This window comes from Bradysia coprophila, assembly GCF_014529535.1.
Source record: "Bradysia coprophila strain Holo2 chromosome X unlocalized genomic scaffold, BU_Bcop_v1 contig_39, whole genome shotgun sequence".
NCBI lineage: Eukaryota > Metazoa > Arthropoda > Insecta > Diptera > Sciaridae > Bradysia > Bradysia coprophila.
Window position 1 is genome coordinate 2322039 of NW_023503329.1, and position 24348 is coordinate 2346386.

Below are 24348 nucleotides of genomic sequence, written 5' to 3' on the forward strand. Positions count from 1 at the left end.
GTCGATTAACTTTGGTGTGTGTTATGTTTGAAGCAAATCGTTTCAGTTTTCAGTTGTAAATTGATGTTTGAGTTAGTTAGTTTATGTCTATGCTAACCGGCTAAAAACGGTGGTGGTGTGTATATTGGTGGAGAAAATAATATTTTATTTTATAAACTGTTTGTATGAAGTGCGGATGAAGGAGCACGCGCGCGATTGCTTCCAGCACAAATTAGATAAATAATAAATTATATATAATCAACAGTGTGAGAGTAAACAGGGCACACAAAAAAAAATAAAATAAAAAGAATAGAAAAAAGGAACCCGAAAAAATCGCACAGAAAAATAAAAATATTTTTTTTTGTTCTTTTCTGATTCGCATTTCGTTCATCAACCGAAGGGAAATTAAAGCAAAATAATAGTTTCGTGAAAACGTGAAATGTTTGATTAAACGCAATTAAATGGGGGGAGTTTAATTGGTGCTTATGTACTCTCTGTTATACGTACGGTATGTGTATAAAAAACGTGTGTATATACGTATATATTCAACCATAATTGATTGATTGATTTTTTTGTTGTTGTTGTTATGTTGTTGTTGTTGTTGTTGCTGTGCTGTGTTCTCTCGAATATAATGGTGTGTTGTATTAGTAAACTCATAAAGAGGAATTAATCGTCATTTTGAATCCATTATTATTATATTGAATTTGATATTTTTATTTGTTGTTGTTGCTGTTGTTCTCGTTGTTGTTGGTGCTCGCCAAAAAATTGTGATTACATATGCAAGTATATTTGTGCAGAATGCGAGTGGACACGATTATATAATGTATTTATTTACAATTAATTTCTTTCCTTTTTTTATTGTTATCAGACCGAATATTATTTTACATAAAATTCAAAATATTGGAAAAAAATAGAGTTTCCAATTTTGGATATTTAAATTTTTTTTTTGATGATTTATAATAAGTTATTTGGACCTTTCCCGGTGCCGTGTTTTTTAATAATTTTTTTTTGTTATAAATAATGGGTTCATATACATTTGTCCGAATAATAAAACGAGAACACGAAATTCCATCGAAAAATATTTAAACAAAAAAAATGAATATATTCGAGTGTTATAAATCTGAAGCTTTAAATAATATTCCATTTCATTTAATTTCATTATTTATAGAAATTTATTAAATATTGTTTGTGCTTGATCAGGCAATTTCAGTCGTTTTTTTTTGTTATAATAATATTTTTATTTCGAATTGGTAGGTATACCGTTGTTGTTGTCCGCTTGTTATGTTAAATGAAGAGACCATTTAATTAATTGCGATTTATTTCCCTTCCCGACCAAATTTAATATCGTGTTTTGTATACGTGTGTTTTTCATAACAATTTGTATTTTATTACGGATTACGGATCATTCGTTAATTGGTTTACAATTTCAGAGTGTAAATTGCGATAAGTGTATGCCGAATACAAAGCAAGGAAAAAAAATGTTTTTCAAATTAATTTCGGTCGTAAATCAAAGTTGTTTATCAACTATTTATTTTGCTGAAATGAATTAACAATCAATTGGGACTCAGAGATTTATTTTACTTTTGCAAGCTTGAATCGACAAAATTGCAGCCAATATTTTTGGGAAAACTGTTTCCCAGATTTTGCTTAATTTCACTAATTTTCCGGAAACTATCCTGTCATTTCCCAATGACGGGCCTGAATTTCCCAAATTTTTCCCTATTTTTTCCGATTTTTTTTTTTTGAAAATCAGCGAAAATATAGGAAAAATTGGGGATAATATCGCAAGCGAGTCGAGACAAATTTTTTGGGGCTTTGCAACTCTATCCAAAATCCTAATTGTCGTATAAGTCAAGGAGGACCCGAAAAAAATGAAATTTTAAAGGCAATCTCAAGTGAAGTTTTTGTATTTTAAAAAAGATTTGCAAGTTTTCAATATGCTAATTGTTGGGCTATGGGTCGTTAAACGATTCGCAAATAAATTCCCACAAATTCCTCAGTACATTGACAACAAAATGAAATTAACTGTTAAAGTTCGATTGCACAATATGTCTCTCAATGTAACAATGTAGATGCGCACCGGATACACATAATAGCAAATCAAATCCGATCGTGAATGAATCCTAAGCAAATTCCGTCTTTTGTTTTCAACTCTCTTCCATTTGAAAATAAATAATTTCACGGAGATCTATAACACAAATGCGAAGACGAATTGTATATCATATGCCTCTCGATCAACATTGACGTTATTAGCAAGCAGCATTAATCGTTTACAGTAATTATATTCACATCTCGTTTGATGTTACTTGTTTAAATGTTTCTACTCTGTTGAGCCTTAATTTCTGCTTTTTCATTTCGCTTACGTTTAACACTCAATGCTTGCCGATACCGATAGTCATAATTTCCGTGTGTAGGTGTCAATATTGTGTGGATAGATAGCAAACACCGAAAACGTTGTTCGGATAAAGTGTAGGTTTTCAATTGCAGATTGAATATCAATCAACAACAATAACTTAGACACACACGTTTTCATAGAATCTACCAATTTCTTTTACGATTTTTTATTTTGTCCCTAATTTCTCTGAATGTTTTAGTTTTCGACAACAACGCTTTCTGTTATATAGAAAGTCTTCGTCAATACTTTGGCATCGTTTGTATAAAATTCATCAGAGTGTTGGGCATTTTTATACATTTTAAAGTGTACTCGTGCTTAGGAAATGTAACGAACATAAAATTCTAAAACATTTTTTTGTGTTGTTCTCTTACATCGATGTAGGTCCGTCCACTTCAGGTTTCTATTATATTTTTCATTAATGATTTTCATTTCTATGATTTCTGGTGACAGTGGGTTATAAAAGAGCATGAGCGCCAAGTGGATTTCATTGAAATATGATATGTACGGATATCAAGTAGAATTAAGAGTATAACTGTTGCTAAAAAACACTCATACACTTTTTGATTTCTTTAAGCTCTCAATTAAATTATTGATTGCTCCAAGGGCAAGCCTCAGCGGCGAACAGCATCTTCATTAAACTGTCGTCGAGACGTTCGGTCACTTCGTTTAGAGTTTCGGATTTGGTTTTTCCAATCGGATAAGTGGTGTTTTCGATTCAAGTGTAAAAGACAAACAATTTAGATTACGCAAGAAATGGTTTATCGAAATTAGGTTCACTTTAGTAATAGACTTTTGTTCCTATCGGCCCTCAAAACCGATGCTTTGATTCATAGTTGACTCAGCTAACGAAAGGATTTTTTTTCGAAATTTGGTTTGAGTATCGAGTTACCGATATTTTACCGCAACAAATCGAAATCGTCTTTTTAATGATCGGCAAAACACCCGTTCGCTTGCGGGAGAAAAATGACAAAATAATTAACTGGATGTCATATGTGCTTTGTTTGGTGCCCACGAAATAATGTCACAAGTACCCATTTGTCAAGTCACAAAATAGTAAGTTAACATTTTGTATCACTTCCACAGCTAATTCTCCGTTCATAAGAGAATATTCACATCGATTACCTGTCGGGTGAGGAAATTTCGTGCTAACTTTCTATTGAGACATTTTGAAGTAGAATTAGTTGAAGCAAAATTGAATATTCATTACATAATTACGGACGTTTAGTCTATATTCGGAGGGTTGTCACTGTTCCTAACGCGTTTACGCTTATTTGTAATTATGTAGACTGGAAACGGTTAATAAATCTGGAAAACCTACACACCATTCAAGAATAGATTTAGTTTAATTGTTGAAAATGTCAGGAATTTTGACTCGAGGCGGAAAATTATTCTACCCACACAGGTAACAGAGTCTGTTTTTTTAATAGCAGGTGATTAATCTAATGATCATTAAATTATATTGCTCTAAAATATCACAAGCACAAAATTTGATTCGACTTAAAGGAATATTTGCGAAAATTTTAGGGAAACTGCATTATAACTGCTTTGAATTGGTTTGTGTCTATGATACATTAATTTACAAATTAAATTCAATTTCTAATTTTGTTGTAATATTTTTTGCTGATAAACAATTAAGAACAATTACCATTTGCAGATTTGTAGCCTACATTTAGGCGGAAAAATATTCTTTTCCAATTTTGAAAAAATTAAACTGTTAAAGCACGCGAAAATGTGTTACTATTAAAGGAAAAATTGGTTTGTAAGTCATTACTTAACCCACTTGGGGAAACCTGTGCAGATTACATAAATTTACACAATCTGCAAAGGTTTTCTCCACGTGTGATGTATAATCACCCACAGACCAATTTATTTTTTAAAAGTTACACATTTCTGCGTGGTCTTACTTTAAAAAAAAGTTCAAATAACTTATCAAAAAACGAAAATTTTCCCGCCTAAATGTAGGTTACAGATTTACAAAGGGTCCGTTGCTCGTAATTAGGTGTATCGAAACAGAAGCCTTGTGCCATAAATGACATACAATTATTCTATAGTGTGTCATTCTGTGTATCGAAATCGAGTACTTTTCAATGATGCAATGAAGTTTTATATTTGATACTAGTGCTGTAAATGAACATTGGCAATCTCACATATACGCGTAAAAGAGCCTAGAAAACATTTTTCTATCCCAAAGCCTACGTCAACGGTCTGCAACTGTTTCCGTAAGCTGAACTTACCAACGTATATGTGCAGAGTGAAAGTGAATATAGGCGATTATTCAAGTAAACTGTAAATAGCATACCAGGAACAGATTGTCTACCATTAACAATACCAATACCACTTTCCAGGTGAGAATACCATCTGAAATATAACTGCGGCTATTCACACCCAAATAGCATCGAGAGCATAATTGACTGATAAATGAAATTGTCAGTTCGGTTTCGAATAAAATTATGTTCAATGGACGACGCAAATAAAGTGACTAGCGTTCATTATACAACATAATATATACCTTGGTCAAATATGACGAATTTTCATCGAACATGCCTCATAAAAACCGTTTACGTAATAAAATCCGTTAATTTGTAATTCGTTTAATGTTCCAATATAAAGTGAAAATGAAAATGAAATTTAGAAAAACCAGCAGAACCGAACACAAAATATTTTTTTAATTGCTTGTTGATAGTTTAAGAAAGAACCATTAAGCCGTTTAATTAGATTTTGAGTTGTCCGCGTGTTTATTGTATATCCAACCGACTTTTGAACGAGTTTACGATTCGTGGTATCGGCAACAGATTTTATTGACCATGTTGAATTTGAGGGGGATATCATCAGACTTCAGTTGCGTAGTGTGATTGTTCAGTTGTTTTCTTTTTAAATTAAACCACTGCAAACAGAGGCGACCTTGACTCTAGACGTATTAAGTAGGTGCATTGAGGGAAGAACAAAAAAATGAATTTTGATCGAAAGATTTTTTTTGATAAAATTTAGTCTCAAAAGCCTTTTTAAGATGGTAAAAATTGCCGTTACCCAGGACACATGAAAAGTTTTTTTTTTGTTATTCATTTCATGCTACACGTCATTGAAAGTTTCAATTCTACTCAAAAGTTTTTGTTTGCATCAAAATGTTTTTGGAATTATTTAATACTCCCGGGTATATTATGTACCCATGTCAATGGACAGAAATTCATCGTCGTTACAGTTAAATTTATACTTTATACACAGTCCTTTCAGATCCGGATAGGACTTGGAAAACCACCATTAGTAATTTTATTGAATTTGCTATACTAACGCCTTTCAATGGAGTCTTTCTTCACTTTAGGCACCTTCTTCTACATTACACAGGAGTGCCTTTTGTAGCCAATCCGACCCTGAGTTCTTTACAACATTCAAAGAATATTTTTCACATTATCTTCGTAGTTTTATTGTTGCTTTATTTAGATGCGTCATTTAGAGAATTTAGAAAATTGATCTCATTAAATGATCATACAAAAAGAGCGTAGGCCAATATAGGTACGAACCAGAATTTTTATTGCTCTGGCTGACCTTAAACCGCCTCTCGACCAAATCTGTCGTTATCAATCTGTACTTTTGAGCTTGACCTGACATATTCGAGAGCAACAGGCCAATCAGATCAACAGTAGGTGAAATTTCCCTCCTTTGAATGTGAAAATGTATGAAAATGAATGAATGAATATTTCGCTTTACTCCTTTACCCATTTGTCATACCTTATTCAACAACTACTCATATCTTTGAACATGTACAATTTTAGTGAAAGATTAGAAAAATAAATAACAAAATCCATCTAACACAATTAGACCAATGTCTGTTAGAGATTCACCTCTTTTGCTATGTTATGTACCACTTACAATGTAAATGAAGACTTTCTTTGTCTTACGCTTCACAAATTGCCGGAAATTTTTCGTAATTAACGAATTCCTCCTACAAATGTAATACTCGTGCACCTTGAGGGTAAACATAATACATTTGCGAATTTTCGCTCTTTGTTACACAAAAAAAAGAATGAATTTTGTCAGATAGAAGTATAATTTGTATATAGTCCGTAGCGTACTCGATATCGCTTTAATATAAAAACCACAGAAAAAAAAATCATGGAAAAATGTACCCATCATCATCATTCCATTCTGTTTACAGCGCATAAAATTATAAAATCTTAATCACCATAATTTCCCCGCTCAACGTATATAAAAACACCATTCCTATATACGTATGGATACACCAACCATAGCGTATAATAATAATAATTTCTCTGCAATATTGTCGCTTCAAAGTATTTTGTCCTTAAATCATCAGAATGCCTTTTCCCTCCTATTATAAGATAATTAACCTTAGTTTTAAATCGTTAGATGTTGTTCTAATTATGTTTTTTTTTTTGCTCTTCATAAAGAACATTCACGAGACAGACTATGCAAATCAGTTAAATTAGGGCGTATGTGGGGTGGATGGAGTATTATATTCAGATTGTGAGAGTTGTGTTAGTGGTAGATGTCGCTTTATTCACTGCAACTCACTGCATTTGCGGTTTTTTTTATCAGCTAACTTAATAGTTGCAGTTTTATTACATAATAGGACGATATGCAGCGCATATTATGTGCCTCTGCCACATAACAAATCGCAAAATTCGTTTAGGACAAGAAAAACGGGGAGATGTGTCGCTATTCTAGTTGAGAGCTGAGCAGAAGTATTTTCTAGTTTCTTGTTGTTGTTGACATTTTTTGATGTAAATCACGACCTACATCATACAATTTTACTAATAAAACCGATTCACACCTTTATAATTGGAATCCAAAGGACGTCAGTGATATTTATATAAATAAGTTGATTCAGCTGTTTTCCACTTGGTCCACTCTCATACAAACAAAAAATCTTTTTACGAATTCATAATGGTAAAACCGCATAAAGACGTGTAACAAGGTTTGTTTGTATGAGTAAGCCAGCTGTAAAACAGCTGAATCAATTAGTATACAAATATCACCGACGTCCACTGTAGCTACATCGTATACCGTTCCTAAATTGTAAACTAGTTTCCCATCATCGTGAAAGGTCCGTTACATCCTAGGCATCCCTCTTTCCGACAAACAACACATTCACATTTAACATCCTCTTGTGCTTATACGATTGAATGATCAAACACCGTCGAAAACGCATTATGTATCAATTCGTGTGAGGCTTTTTTCTCTCTAATAAATTGATATCATATCATCAGAAGCACGTATAGACAAAAGTCAATAGGAACCTAAGAATAAGTCGATCTATTCGCCGTTTTAATTTCTGCAAAACAGCCGTTCTTTATTAACGCGACATCAGTGTGCCCTCTTAACGATGTTAAATAGAATACGAGAAGGGTAAACGAAAAAAAAATGAAAACGAGAATGGCTGTTGAAGCACAACTCTGAGTAATGTGCCTGTTGGATGAATTGGATATTTTACATTTCCATCGTAAAGTCTATATTATAACGTAACATAGAGATTCGTTTAACGTTTGGAATGAGAGGCGAAATATACAAATTTACAAGCAAGCACCACAATATAGAGGTATACTATACACATTGGAGTGGAGCAGATATATAGACTCCAGTGTTATACAGACGAAAAATAAAAATAAAAATTGTAGACGTGGGTTCTTTCCTTTATGGAATATATATTGGACAAAATGTTTAATTTTTAATGGGTTTTGTGTTTGGTTAAATGTTAAAATTTTCTGGTTTTATAATCAAATGAAAAGAGCTATTGCATTTTGCTAATTGGGGGGCCAAGTAAAAAAAAAACAATTAGATTTATGCTGCGAGATGTTATGGGCTTGCAAAATGAATAATTTTTAAGAAATGTACAGTTTAAAGCGCGGCAATATACGGAGTGGAGTTTGAGGCGGTCAATTAAATAAAAAATGACTCAAGATGATGGAAAATTACATTAAATTTTCTCAAATACAAGACGAACGACGCTTTTGTGGGTTGTATAGTGAAAAGCTTGTATTGCGGTAAAATGATGTCATTGCTGATGTACAATATAAAATAAAAATGGCAAATGTGCCGCACTGTAATTTTTTTCGATAGCTCCTATAGTCATCTACCGACGTTTTCCTTGTTCATTACAATACTTTCATAAAAGTGGGATTTTAATGCGTTGAATGAATAAGGCAGATAAATGATATCAAAAAGATCTACAGTTTGTTCATTTCATTTTTACACAGTTTCTAAAGATTGTCGATATGTCAGAGTTTTAAATGTACCCAGTCAATTAAGTTCTTCCCAAATTGCGCAATATTTGAATTCGCGATAGAAATTTTAAATTTTGCGCCAAAAATTCATAATTTGGGAAGAACTTAATTGACTGGGTACATTTAAAACTCTGACATATCTAAAACTGTGTAAAAGTGACATGAACAAACTGTAATCGAAAATTGAGACGTAAAGGATGCAAAGGTTTTTAGCCTTCTCGCCTCTACTCCTACCAACCACATAGTGTCCCAGTCGAAAAACCCTTCAACGTCAAATTTGACGCAATTCCTTGTGTGATAACTGACGTATTCTGCGTCCGAAGTCTGAACTAAAAAATTTAAAAAAAAATAAATTTTACTGCTGCAAAATAAAAGTTTGGCCACAGTTGGCATCAGATACACAATTCCAAACTTTTAATATCTGGGCCAGATCCAAACTGTTTTTGTGTGATAGCTCCTCGACCTCGTACGAATGCCCAAGTCACTGGGGCCATGGGAGAGAAGTCAAAAGTTGCTGTAAATATGATCCATAGTCTCTAAAAAACGTGTGGAAATTTTTTGCAGGACTTGCGTGAAACCCTCTTACTAACGCGCGGAATTGATTTTTTAAGATGCCTAAAAAAACTTAGGCTTAGCATATACATTTATTGAAGGTAGGTGGTACGACTCCTCTTTGTCGTCTGTTGTAGGCTTTCGCTTTTTAGGAACGGGTACAATAAAAGTGTAACTTCAATGCTAAGGAATTATAGAAAACTCGAACATGATGGAAGACGTAAGCGGACATAAGCAAAACAATAACCAAAGACACCAACATATCCTCTCTAGCCTAACAATGACGGGAGAGACTCTTTAAAATTGAGAAAATAGCGGACTTCTTGTCGATCTTTTCGAATTATATGTGTTTATTGAAATTAAAGCGATAAGTTGTGTCTCATGGGGTCTTATAAAGAAGTGTTGTGTGTCGAAACGAATGAAGTAAAAGATTTTTTTTTTTAAATACTGTGATTGAAGGAAGTGAGATTCGATATATGCTTATGATGCGCAGAGAACATACACCATTTCCTAAACACAAATTCCGCAACAATTTGTCATTATAACGTATCACTGTAACATTTTCTTCCTTTGTTGCAGGTTTCTCCGGAAAATTGAATTTTAAATGCATTATATTGAGTGCATATTGCCAATGTGGCATATCAGCAATAACAAATGTGAAAGGTAAGCTATATTTCGAAAAATGAAAGCAAAAGATCCTCTTGGCCGAAAAGAGATGCAGAATTCTAAAATCGTCTCTTTCTTTCCAGCAAATGATGCCCGAGCCTGGAACCGACATTCTGTTAGAATCGAAATCAAATGTTATCGATCGCCTTCAAAATTTTCGACATTCAAAATATTTACACAGGGGCAATGTTGTAATATCGACTAATCTGTGTACCGTTCGTGATACAGTCGATGAGACGATAAAAAACTATTTTTTCCAAAGTGAACAATTGAACAATTTTTCCATCGAAAAGTCCCGGTCCGACGGAATTATCTGTGATATAAAATGTTCCGATCATGACGAACAACGCGATACAAACTATAAATTCGCTGGCCGACCGACATCGGCACCACCGCAGTTTAATTGTAAAAATGTGCATGGACAAAGTCTATCCGTAGAATGTAAGCAAAAGTTTATTGAACCGGACAATTGTGACCGAACGGACAATACAAACTCCGAAAATTGTGATAGTATCCGAGAGACCACTTTGACTGAATTTAAAGTGACCAGTTGGCATCCACATGTGTATGCAAAGCCACCAAAAATACCTACACCTCACTCAATCGGTGATATTTTAGGACTAAAAGTGCCAACAAAATCGATTCCAATGCATCTAACGTACATTGATCAGTTATCCACCAAAGAGACCATCAATCAGATTCTCAACGCAACAATCAAGTCACCGGACACTTATGATGAGCACAGTTTCCACGACGGCATTTCGAGAAAATGTAGTGACTACCTGGTTAGGAGTACATCGCTAAGTGAATGCAGTGAGGATGACGTTCTATCGAACGATCAGCCACTTAATCTGTCGATTTCACGGCGAGCGTCACCAAATTCTCTATATTCATCCAGACGTATAAAGGGTAAGTGCATAACCTTTCAAATATTTGTTTTACCGTCTTTTGACCGCTATGTAAATGGCTGGATGAGTTTTTATCCGTCCCACCAAAATTCTCAAATTTTGCTCTTTAATCGGGGTGGTAACGTTCCTTAGCTACATTTCTGTGTATTTCGATGAAGGCTCGCGATTTTCTTTTATCTTGAATCGACATTGATGAGGATTTTTCTTAAAATTTCAGGAAATTCTTTTCACAAAGACAGACCATAATTATGAAACCTTCAAAAAGTTATCCAGCGCCACCTACAATTTTTTAAAGTTCTCACTAAACGGCTACTTTCATGGTTACATAAAGAGGATAATAATTTCACGAGCATTGTGATTTACAGCTCGAAGGTCCAAAAATTGTTTTTCATTTCACGATGTTCCAGAGGCCCCGACTTTACGTTTGTTCATGGGGGCGTCCTGAAGCCACTACGGTCTTAGATTAAAACAACAAAGCAAAACTATTCATTTACTTCCCTATTAAATAGTTGTTTGTATGAAATAAACGTATGCGTATTTTGGCCTGTGTCAATTACAGTACATAAGAGTCACAGAAACGTTCCAATAAATCATCAACTGACAAACAATAAACATCTAACAAAAGTGACTCAGAGTACACAACCAACAATTAATCGTTCCATAAAATAATATTGACTCACTTTGTCTCAATATAATCCCACTTCTATTCAACTCTAACCGTACACACCGTGCCGCCAAGTTTCTATACATGCAATGCTTCCTTTTAAAACGCAAACCGTTTCCGTATTAACATTTCTCTTTAACGAGAACCGTTTGACATTATGAAGTGATGAAGAGCACATTTTATTTGAAAGTTTTTAAATCACGAAAATGTATTTTCAATTTACAATTTCAATTTATGGTTCATATCAACACGGATCAAAATCAAAATAATGAAAAGAAAAATCACACATCCAGATTATATACAGCAGCATACATACAGCATATGGCAACGTTGTTATAGCTAGTGGCATAACATACTTATGTATGCTGTTGGTGAAGAAAGTCGTCTAAAACCTTTTCTCGTATTCTAATTATAGAGTTAATTATACGCCGAAATGATAATGTTCTAAATTTGAAATTTTTAGTTAATACCCATGCAACAAATTGTAGTCACTCGCGCATTATTCTCTCTCTCTCTCTCTCTCTCTCTCTTTAAGACAATTTAATTTTAATCTTTTGTGAGAAATGCATTTATTAAAAACAATTGTTGAGCATGAAAAATGTTAAGTCAATAAGACCGAGCTGAGTTTTTGCCGTGGATTAGATTTGAACCAGCAGCAGTGATATCGGATTATGGTAAAAAAAATCGCTCAGACAATTCGGCATTACATGTCATAAGAAAAGCATTTCTTTACAACTATAGATGAACTAATCGAGCTGAATTGCCTTCCATCGCTTAAAAAAAAGATGTGAAAAAATTGTCATTCGAAATGCTTGAAGGAGACCTTCCTGGAGTGTCCCATAGTAGGAGCAACAGTTTTCTAAGAAAAGTTTCCGACCAGAATGTCGGAAACAAACTATTTACTTACAGCTTGCCAAAGCATCGATTTTATTTAAATCTTTAATTCCTTACTTAAGCTGTGACACTAAATAGATTGCTTACACAATCTTTGCAGGATCACAAAAAAACATACCAAAATAACGAATTTCAGACTCCCTCTCTCGCCTATGCCAGAATATTTAGTTGGCTAGTCTTTATTTAACTTCAGAATAATTCAGATTGACAAACAGAAAAATTGATACAAATTCATGTAATCTTCACCCATTGACCAAGTAAATTTACCAACCTTTTCCTCTAGAAGAAGATGTGTGAAAATATGTAAAACTGAGGCTATTCTCTCTCACACACAAAACAGCTAATGTCGAGTCATCCTTTAAGGACATTTAGAACATGGAAATTCTGCGAAGCGAATTTATCTTTTATTTTCAAATAAATTTCTGAGTGTGCATGCATTACACCTATTATAGTACATACAGTGTGCAATCGTGTGCTGTATGCACTCTACTAACGTCATGTGTTGAACGGCCAAATGAATTATCGATTTAATGTGTTTAATATGCGTAATTTGCATATTATGTAATTAATTTATTAATTGAATTAATATAACCCATATGGTAATTATAATATCTCGGAATATTTATAGCATAATGTGGAGAGTACAGAGTTATAGTGGAGATGTTCAACAATGTTTGAATGTTAATACACACGAAATATGTTTAACGTTTACTGCTACTGTATGTAACATAATTTTCATTTATATGTTTCGCCTAAATATCTGTTATATCAAGAACCTGGAAATTGTCACCATTATAATCTAACTATATGTGTAACGTACTTGCTGTGGATGTCTATATAGTGCTGTGCTTGTACAGATAATGTATATCGTGTGTGACAAGAGAGAGAGAGCGACTATCCCAATAATACTAATAAACTTAGACAATCAACCATGTTGAAAATGTAAATTAATTATTGCAATGAGATTTATTTTATTGTCCCGTCCCAGCTATATAATATTGACACTGGGCTTTGAATTATAGACAGGCTATAATATGGGAGTTTCATCTGCCGTGTATGTGTCACTGCTGGCAGTGAATGCGCTAGGTATGGTTGGCTATTTAAATACATTTTTTGCTGTTTTATGTCTCAATTATATGTTACTCTATTTGCGACATGCGCTGGTAATTGTTAAAAGCGATTCTGATTTAGAATCAATCCCTACGAACGAACGAATGGAGTCTGGATAAGATCTAAGCACAGCAAGAATAACGACGGTCTAGGTGCGAGGATAATATTTACAACAGGCCCGGATTGGCTCAAAAAAGCCCTTCGGGGAAAAAGTCAAAAGGCTCTTCCGTTCGGGCGACTTTTTCCAATTAGGCCCTTGATTCGTATGACTGATTAATATTGTGTAACTTCCACATTCCACAGTGTAAGTGAATCACACAGTTCCGCCACATCACACGGACAATTGGTACGTTTGCCTAGGGCGCAGCGATTTGGAGGTGCAAAATTTAAAAAAAGATTGTGGAAATAGCTCAAAAACTTTTTTAGATGGAATATAAAAATGTACAACTAACGAAAAATTTATTTACAAAATTTCGCTCACCTCGCTCGCTAGTGAAAGTAAATAAACTTTGATTTCTTCGATTTCCAAACGAAATTTTTCTACTGAGGCCTTTCTGTTGATTTTTCTGCGATTTCCTACTGTCTACTTCCTACTTTCTGTTAATTTTTCTTCGATTTCCAATCGAAATTTTCCTACTGAGGCCTTTCTGTTGATTTTTCTCCGATTTCAAATCGAAATTTTCCTACTGAGGCCTTTCTGTTGATTTTTCTTCGATTTCCAAACAAAATTTTTCTACTGAGGCATTTTTGGCAAACAAACAGAAAGGCCTCAGTGGAAAAATATCGATTGGGAAACAAAGAAGAAATTGAGGGAAAGGCCCGAATCGCCCGAACGCCCAGTATGGCTAGTCCGGGTCTGACTTCCAACACTGACAACTTTACCTTTGCATTTATTTTGACGCTAAGCCAATCAGTTGCAAACGTTCTAAATCTAATGTTGTTTATCATACATTTTTGTGAGGTATTTTATTCTTACCTGTCACAGACGGCATTTCAACAGTAGTATTATTATTGCATCTAAATCTTTTTTCGATCAAAGTATTTTCAATCGATTCTAATCTTTTACTTCAATTTTTGAACACTAATTTTACTGTAAAACGGCCGCCTCAGTAAAATATTGTCGTTTATTTGGTTGTCGTTATCGATAACAGATAACTAGCTGTATGTACACACTTTTTGTTGTCAAGATCGGTAGTGGGCAGTGTATTATAACGATTATGTTGTAACGAGTCAAATTTTTCTTCAAACAAAATTGATAAAATGCGATATTGAGCAAATAGAGAGTGTCTTAACACTAATTAAATGCTACCGCCTGAGCGACTTTTCAGATAGAAAGATGTGCCTAGCTAATAATATTCATTTTTCACTAATTTACAGAATCACCGCAAAAGCTTCCATTCAAAAGAAAAAAGTCCATCGACTCGAATCATGAAGACTTACTGATATCGCAAAATTCAACACAATCGTCAAAGAGTGGTATAAGTGCAATTACCCACTGTCACGATGAAGATTCATCGGAAGACTCATCGCAAGATGCCAGAAAGAAGAAGAAAGCCCGAACAACCTTCACCGGCCGGCAAATATTCGAATTGGAAAAGCAGTTTGAAGTGAAGAAATATTTGAGTTCCAGCGAACGATCGGACATGGCCAAATTACTAAATGTAACTGAGACGCAGGTAATTATCTCGCGGCATTTTAATTAACATTCAAACATCTTAATGGTTTATTTTTGAAGTTGAGAAAAAACGAAATGAAATAGACAAAAACCAAAATTCTCATTTCGTTTTCGTCTTCCAATTATTTATCAAAACAAAAAATCTTCATTCATCTTTTTGAAAAGATAAACACATCGAAATTAAGTTTTTGTTATTAGATCATCAAGTTAAGCGTTTTCTTTCCCTCATTTATTTTAATGAGTCTATTTTCGATTCAATCACTTTGTTGGCAAAAGTAAATATATTTTTTAAAACGAAAAACAAAACGAAATGAGCCTGAATGACATTTTCCGTCAAATGGTTTTATAATTGAGTTAATAAAAATATGTATCATATGTCCCATAAATTATTGCTGCGCGGATAGTGTCAGTCGGACAGTGTGTTCAACGATCGCCAACAAAACACAATACTTTCGGAGCAATTTTGTTTGTAAATTTTAACGAAAGGCAAATATAACAGAATCGTTGGGCAATGTCCGCAATTTATTCGATAAGCTTTTCCAATTAACATCGAAAACTTACCAGGCCCATAAATGAGTAAGACAGTTTGATAGCTATTTGTCGAATTTATGGGTTGAGATGATTGGGCATATGCTAACAGTCTAAATTTTAGCCATCGAAGAAAAAAGAAATTCCCAGCCACTGCCCGATGTCCACGAATAAAATGTCCAAACCCATTGCCAGGTCCACAAACTTTTTTTTACAAAAATCGTCCTGCTCAATTGTTAAACTTTTACTTCGTAAGTTCAATTGTTACCTCCATTTAAAAGTCCACTAAATAGTCAGGTATACGTGAATGGTCTGACAAATGTTTTGGTGGTAACATTTGTTGAATATGATTCATTACAGCTTCACTCAGATCAGATACAAAATTCTTGGTTCAACAATCGTTCAACTCAAGAACTCAAGTCATTTGTAGGTTTCAGGAAAAGTTAATTTAACGGGTGCCAACGTTTCATGAGCATGAGCTGCGGGAAGTCCACTCTTCTCTATCTATCTATGGATTTATGGCTATGCTTAGATCGTTTGTGTCTGGTTAATTTCGGCACAGAACTATGACATTGAAAGTTTTGGTTTTTGGGAGCTTTGTCATTACAAAATGTCGTTGCGTAGGTGAAGTCATTCTTGCTTGGCTGTCTAAATTCAAACTTATTCCTTTTGAATCATTGGAATTTGGACCTATGAATTTGTCATAGCTGGGGACATAATTGAGACAGCCAGATATCTAGTTCTAGTTTTCACCTCTGGGAAAATCCGGATTAAAAAAAAATTCATGGAAGGTACATGATATTTCGGCACTGGATGGCGGCCACTTATACTTTTGAAGAAGAAGATGATGATCTAAATTAAATTCTCTCTGGCTCTTTACAGCTAGCCGTATATGAATTCCATACCACCATATCCATTGATTCAATCTTAATTTATTTGCTATTGACAATGCACAAATTGCCATTAATTGTCATTTCACTGTATAAAATATAAAGAAATATTTAAATCTGATAAGCTCTCTATCTATACTGAATTTAATTGAATGCTCAGCCAGTGCTTTTATGTGTCAAATTATGCATAGAGGAGTTAAACATATGCCTTCGTACTTTATGGGGCTTATTGTATGCGACAAATTCATCCTAAGATGATGCCACCAGATTTACGTGACATATTTTCAAGTTATCTCGTATAATAATGTTAGGGTGGATCATGCTCTTTATTTAACTTGTTTTTGCTGGCATTTACAATTTGCACAATGAACACATCAACACCTTCCCAGAAATAATTACTTCTCTTTAAACAAATTTTCTGTTTTTACATACCATATGCATCGAAAGTCGTACTTACCATGCCATAAAGTCATGTAGTTCTCTAGTCATGTCAATCCACAACAAACGTAGGTTTGATTTGTTTGTTAACAAACCTCACTAACAGCCTTTTACGGCCAGTAACAAGTGCAGTCTGGAAGTGTCTTAACGTGACTTCCGAACCACGCCTCAAAGTATGCAGATACTCTCTGAGGAAAGTTAGGTGTTAATTTATATCTCGCCTAAAGGTAGAAGACATATGAACACAAATTCATCGTAATTGGGTTTCGTCATACGAAGCATTTAATAAGTACATAGTGCAGTTTCAGTGACCTTTAGGACGTTACCAATGCGATATAATCGGTAGAAAAATTCCATGTGGAATCATTTTGGTGGAAGGCTAGTCAGTAACCACTGAGTCATCTCATCCGTCACATACTGACAATTGGTTTTAAATTCTAAGAAAATTGAACCACCCTAAAGAGCCAGTTTATATAAAGCAAATCAGCATTACCATGCATGCATGTGTGAGCAAATGCACAGATCAGAAAAGGATATAACTCATGTCTCGTATTTGTATCGATATTGCCATTCATTATAAATAAGTAGCAGTTAGTGAATTGAATTTATTATAACGTCTATATCTCATACAGCCACTTAGGCTTGTTCACAAAGAAAAACGTCGGAGTAGAATTAGAAATTGACGAATGCAACGGAATCGAATCTTCTTCTAACGTTAAAACATTAACCACTGACGGTATAGCTACGGTGCGGTTGATTTATCCTGTTCTAAGACTGTAACAGTAACCAAACATTATCTGATTCGTACCAATCTACAAGACCGAGCTTAGCATTGACTTCTGTCGTGGTTGCTAACGACAGCCGTATTGGTGTCCGAATGCTCCGAGACCTCCGTAGAAAGACAGATTGTTTCTTGCAGACGAGAAAATAGTCATTTTTGCACCTCATCTCACCTCGACTCATTTTCTCGGGTGACTTGTGGCTCTCGCTACGCTCTGGGCACGAACAACACCATTAAAATTAAATTTTCAACTTTTTCCCCCTCGGTGAACAAATAAATATCTCGTGACTCATCTCGGTACAATAGCTACGTTTGTTGACATTCTTCTCATTTAAAACTATGAAACTGTTAAAATTTACGCTCAGTAAACTAAACATACTGTAACATTGCCAAGTCTCGATAAAACGGACAATTCATATGTTGAGTACAGAATACGTTTGCTTGTGACATCAACTTCGAAATTTAATTGCTTGCTGAATCTTATGAAAGAACTGTCAGGCTTATAGTTTTACATAAAAGATCCGTAGGTTCATGTCATCCCATAATTACCCGAAATAACAATGCCTCTCCGACAAGTACTTCCGTCAATCCCGATTAGATCTCTTTCTATCTATCCATGCATCAGCTTCAAATAATTTTAACTGAGGCTGCTAATTGATTTCGATTGAATGGTTGATCTTTGTAAGTTTTAACCGTTTGTCAGCTATCCACACAACTACCCACCCACTCTCATTTTACTGGCATAAACGATGTATTTATGCTGAAATTCAAATGGAATGACCTTTGGACATTGTATACAAATAAATATATGTTCGGTTCCCATATCTACACACATTGACCATCCGAGAAAATTGATAGAATTTGTATACACATCCATATAATACGTACAGCCACACAGCTATTGTATGGTGTTGTGTTCGGAAGGGAAAAGTGTACATAATTCAATTGTGAAACAGACCCAGTTAATAATGCGATGTTATTACGTATACAGCATTGAACATACATGTCAGCTAATTTGCATTAATTGCTTTGTAGATCTAATTGGTAGATGAATTATAGAAATCGTATCCCAGTTTATGCTTATATCTTGAATGTCTTTCATCCTGTGTACGATAACAATGCACCATCTCTACACAACTATTTAATGCAAATATAGAAGGCCGTTCCGAGTTAATTATGCGACATGAGGGTGACTTATGGAATCAATTTTTTTTTCTGTGGAAAATGAAAAGTTGGAAAAAGTCTTCAAATTGAAACAGACAATCCATTTATATCCCATTTATAAATGTAATTAGTTAAGTATCCAATGGATACTAGCCATCACCACGTTGGTATCGGATAATTTAAGTAGCAGAGACGTTAAAAATGTATTCACTGTCGTAGCGAATTTAATCAGATTTTCATAATCCTTGACAAGGTTTCCAACATTCCGAAACAATGAAGAAATCAAGAGATTTTTAGCAATTGCGGTTTTTAACAATGGCAACGATTCACTGGATCGATTCTTTGGCTGAACAAAACTGAATACTTTCATCTCTCTGATTAAACAGCAGCATACGCAGTGAGCGTACATTAGGAGGCTATGGCCGTACGGTGGTGCCACAAATTTATATACAAAAAAAAGAAAACGTCAGTCAATTTTTAACGACAAAGACGGGTTTCTCTTACATGAATGGTAGCGGCACCGTGCATTTTACGGCATTTTATGATATAGTCACTCGCAATACTCTCCTAATATATGTTCACTGCGCGCATAGTCATCTAGAGCTTATATCAAAATTCTTATTCTTCCAGGAAATTCGTGTCCATGACCATGCTGATCTATCTTCGATACCCAGGTTCTTTTATCGAAAGTTTTTCGTTTCCCAATCAGACTCACGGATACTGACTCAAATCTTTTAATACCACTACCTAAAAACTCTTAACACCACTTGAAACAGTCAGCTTTGGCTGTCGAATGTAGTGAGTCTGACGATGACAACACTCTAAACATGAATTATTTGCCCTACGATTGAAGCAATTTCGCAATTTTCCAAATTTGGAGATTTTGTACCGTTGACTGTAACCAATTTCCCGACTTAACATTCCACAGTTTACTTATGATGCTCGATCACTGATCTAATTATTTCAAGCGCGGATCCACCCTGGTCGTCGTGGCCGTTCAGGTTACAAAGTTAACTTTTTCTTTTGATTTTTGTACCTTAAAAGTGTAATCTCTCAAAAAACGCCCGGGTCCGCTCCTGAATTATTTGATATTTTTGGATGAAGAGCAGAAGTAAATCGTCCTCACAACAAAACTCAGTTTCTTGTTCTTATTTTAAAGGTCTCGACGAATGTAACATTATTGTCTTCTATTTTACGAGAATGCATTATTACGCTGGCCAAGTTTTAAGTAACGTTTCACTTAGCACCTAAATTCAAATTTAAACACATTCACCTACACCTCCTTCCGACGGTAATAATGCATCATAAAATCGCCAAACCGAAATATTTATTTTTCGAAAGTTCATCATTTCAATGTTGCACGGGAAGATTTAGTGCAATATTATTATGCGTTTATTTATAAATGAACATATTTTATGCCTGATATGCTTCTAATTGACTTTGTGAATTAGACGAGACACATTCATGGGATGTGTTATGTATATATATATATATATATATATATATATCTGTCTGTATATGTACGAAACGCACCGTCAGGCATTCAATTTAATTACAAAAATCGTCAAATGCGTTAAAAAAGTGTATGAAGAACGGTGTGTAATTTTATTCGCTGGTAAATGACTGCCAAGTTTTTGTAGAAATGACACCATTTAATTTTTGCGAAAATTCTATAACTCGTTTTTCATGCGGCTCTAAGACTGCATGCTGTTAGGTTGTTTTATTGTTTTATTTTACGTTACGAATGTTAATGTTTAGTCTTTGAAAAGAAAATGCAAAAGAAAACTGTCTTCAGATGGATTTGAGTAAGATTTCTTTAACTAAAAAGAAATGATTGACTAATAGTTGGGTGCTGTGGGAGGTTGGGAGGGAGTGCCTGTTTTTAGGAAATTCATTTCTAAAATTTGATGAAAGTTTCCTGAATTTGCTACGTTTTGTCAAATTTGCTGAATTCTGCTAAATTTCACCCAATTTGCTAATGACAGGTTCTTCCATATTTTGTTATATTTTAGCAAACTTGGCCATAGGGGCGAGTGATGTCCCTTGACTTCTTGTTCTGCAGGCGTGTCGAAACTTGATTAGATATGACGCACATTCCCATTTTTATTTCAATGGTCAGTTAGAGAGCTCTATGCATCTTTATTCTAGTGTGTGTCCTTTACCGACGTGTCTTGATCAAAAAATTTATTTATAACATTTTAATCAACAGTTGCTCTACAACCCTTAAGTCTCTTAAAGATTTTTATGAATAACTGAAGTATGCAGAGCCGCATTAGGCCTTCACTGTACCAAAGGACATTTTTATCTGAGCGCCTTTTTATGGGACACTTTAAAAAAAATTAATTTGTTTAGAAATGAGTTAACTTACTTGAATCAAGATTTTCCAGCGCCTCTATTTTTCCAACGCTCTAGTTCATGGGCCACTTGGTCTCCATGAAGATGCGGCAGTGGTTGGATGGTAAAAGAATTAAGTCTCTTTTTGTTCCGATGAGTCCGCAATAAATCGAATTGAATTGAATTTTTAAAACTTCTTTCTACATAGATTGGATGAGTATTGACAGTGTTGCTCTCTCTCCATACCTACCATTTATTTCGTTGCGGTCAAGTTGAGCGTAAACATAAAATAAATGTGCGCTTTTCCAAGCATTTTCAGGGGTGCACGTATTGAGCGTTTTGCAATATAACTGGGGGGGATAATTTCGATGCATACAGTACCGAATGTTACCAATTATAGATATGAGCGAATGATAAATTCAAGGCAAATATTTTCAAAATAGACGCATAAATATAAACGAGATGAGGTCACCATTGCGTTTCACACAGCAAAATGTATATTCAAAGCGACTATCGTTGAAAACGATTAATTTTTCATTGTTTGGCCAGTAATGGGCTTACAGGGTTGAGAATTTTTATTGGCTGAAACGATCACCACGTGACAAATTTCAACCAATCAATATCGCTCTCTAATTTAACTGTGTATTAAGGACAGATTAACGAAATGTACAAAAATTCCAATTCTTATATCGAAGTTCATATCCTTCCCACGCCAAAATGTGTGGAGCAAAGAATCATAAAACTTAGTGACATATTCCTGGCCAAGACATTCTTCGAATCGATTTTTTAACATGAGCTTATGATGGCTCATTCTTGGTCAAATGAAGAAAAATGTAGAACACGACCAGATCTACATTTTTCTCCATTTGGCCGAAAAAGAGCCATCATGGCTTCATGGTAAAAAATCGATTTAAAGAATGTCTTGGCCAGAAATGTGTCACTAAATTTTATGATTCTTTTCTCCACACATTTTGTCATTTTATGATTCTTTCGAAATTTTTAAAGAGAACGCTTTCGCTAGACGTTCCTCCAAAGTATTGGTATGACGCGGATTGGTAGTTATCAATGTTAACGGTACGCAGTTAGGGAGAGGCACTCAAAATTAAAACCAAAACTTCAACGAATCCCATAACAACCATCAAATGAATCCGTTAACAACCATCAAAAAATCATTGAACGATCAGGAGCAGGTTTTAAATAGAATTGGTATAATCCGTCCGTCATTGTTTGTATCTTGCTGTTCTGTACTCAAATAACTGTACCGCATACCTGAACCATTTTGGTATTTATAGAAAACATTTTTTTTTGTTTAAAATTGAATCGTAAAATAACACCAACATCAAACATCCATCCACTGGATATTTAATACTCAAGCCGATCCAGCCGCATTAATCCAAAATAACTTTTATTTCGGTCGCATTAAATCATAAACGAAATTGAAAATATTCAAACATTTATATCGTTTACTGAATCACTGAAGAGCTGCTGCTACTGCTGCTTTAAATAAAAAAAAATATCCTCCAATGACCTCCCATTTATTACAACCCTCTCTCTCTCTACGCCATGTGTTATATTGTGTCAGCTCGATTCGATAATATTCATCTATTCATCATGCATATAATATTCCCGGAGAAGAACATTCTTACATTTTAGTTAATGCTACAGTTTATGGATTGTATCAAATTCGAATGAATAGACAGACGACTGTTGTACGGGATAATACGTATAAATATTCCATATTCTTCCATTGGAATGGGACAAGTTAAATCGGAGAATGGCATAGCAATGGTTGGTGTGCACAACATTCGAAAAGCTAGAGAAAATGTAATGTAATAGAAACGGAGGGAAAATAAGGAGCATTTGAACTGTGTGTGTACATATGTACACACTCATGCACATTATATAATAATCGCATCAAAACACGGAGTGTGTAGCAAAGGCAAAATATAGCAGTGGAGTTGTTTAGTGGGATAAATCGTTCGTTTGAAAGCGATACACAAATCATAAAATCAATAAATGATGCTCAACAGTGCTGTTTAGCCCTAAAGTGGTTATTATACGTACATAAATTTTATGTATTTTCCCTGTTACCCTTATTGTGCATTTACATGAAATTTAACGAAAATACGACCATGGCATACCTATTAGCAGACATTACTATGATTGCGCTTCAACATATAAATGTTTGTTTTATAGCGCGCAAATGGTTTTTGGGATGCGATTATTACGGTGGAATATAAAAAATTATTGAAATCAATTTGGCAGAGTTCATTCCCGATTTTCTTTTCTCTTCTCAATTGTTTTGTGTATGTGTGTGTTCGTTTCCCATTCCATCGGGGTTTTTTTTCAGCACGACTTTATACTTGCACGGAGAGAACTGGGTGCAATAGATATGTTAAGGAATATTGTCGATTATGAAATACTTGGGAGTGTAGTCTATAAAGAAATATGTAAGGGAAATTCCATTGCTGGTACTATTAGCAATAGTAGTTTCTGGTGAAGATTAGTTTCATATACTCTTCGGTAACGTAGCTATTGTCCAAATTTAATAAAATTTAAACATTGACTGGTGAGTCGTTTGTAGTACGAATTGAGACGACCACAGATGATGTGCAGCCAAATTTTAAAAAAAATTAATTTTATCAATCAAACAGAGTTTTCTGACTTTTTTGACACAGACGACGATTCCATCCTTGGGACAATAACATGTATTATATGAAGTTTATGACCTCATTCCATATAGAATTTTAATGAAATGTGTTCTTGAGACAAAACTTCTCCGTACCGTTTTAGAAACTTTACGATGTTAACGATCATCCATAGAGTAGACACACCTTCTCTGTTCTTGTTTTGTTGTTCACTACCAGAGAATGATGCACACTTCCTTAAGGACTGTCCGCTTTACACCAGCGACCAGCCTCAGAGCTCACACCTCCGGGAATTATGAACTAGGATCTACCATCTTTGGATGGCAAGCGCCTTACTAACTTCTTATCAAAAATCAGAAAATTTCCTTGATTATAGAAGCGAGGCAGGGAGTTGAGAACAAAGGATCTTTGATATGTGTTTATGCTTCTCTAGCCTCTTAAAATCTCAAATCTATACACCCATAGCGTACTGTAGTAGCCGAG

General features: G+C 34.6%; 1 protein-coding gene and 1 long non-coding RNA gene across 2 annotated transcripts in view; one reads left to right on the forward strand and one right to left on the reverse strand.

The window, feature by feature from the left end:
- Nucleotides 1-24348, forward strand: part of LOC119069781 (paired box protein Pax-6) — a 27640-nt gene continuing 3292 nt past the window's right edge. The window contains exons 1-4 of the mRNA XM_037173923.1: nt 1-487; nt 9745-9828; nt 9915-10740; nt 14785-15083. Of these exons, the coding sequence (XP_037029818.1) occupies nt 9918-10740; nt 14785-15083 (1122 nt within the window). The 5' untranslated portion in view covers nt 1-487; nt 9745-9828; nt 9915-9917. The remainder of the gene's footprint in view (nt 488-9744; nt 9829-9914; nt 10741-14784; nt 15084-24348) is intronic.
- Nucleotides 7464-24348, reverse strand: part of LOC119069784 — a 23121-nt gene continuing 6236 nt past the window's right edge. The window contains exon 3 of the long non-coding RNA XR_005086408.1: nt 7464-8094. This is a non-coding gene — a long non-coding RNA (uncharacterized LOC119069784). The remainder of the gene's footprint in view (nt 8095-24348) is intronic.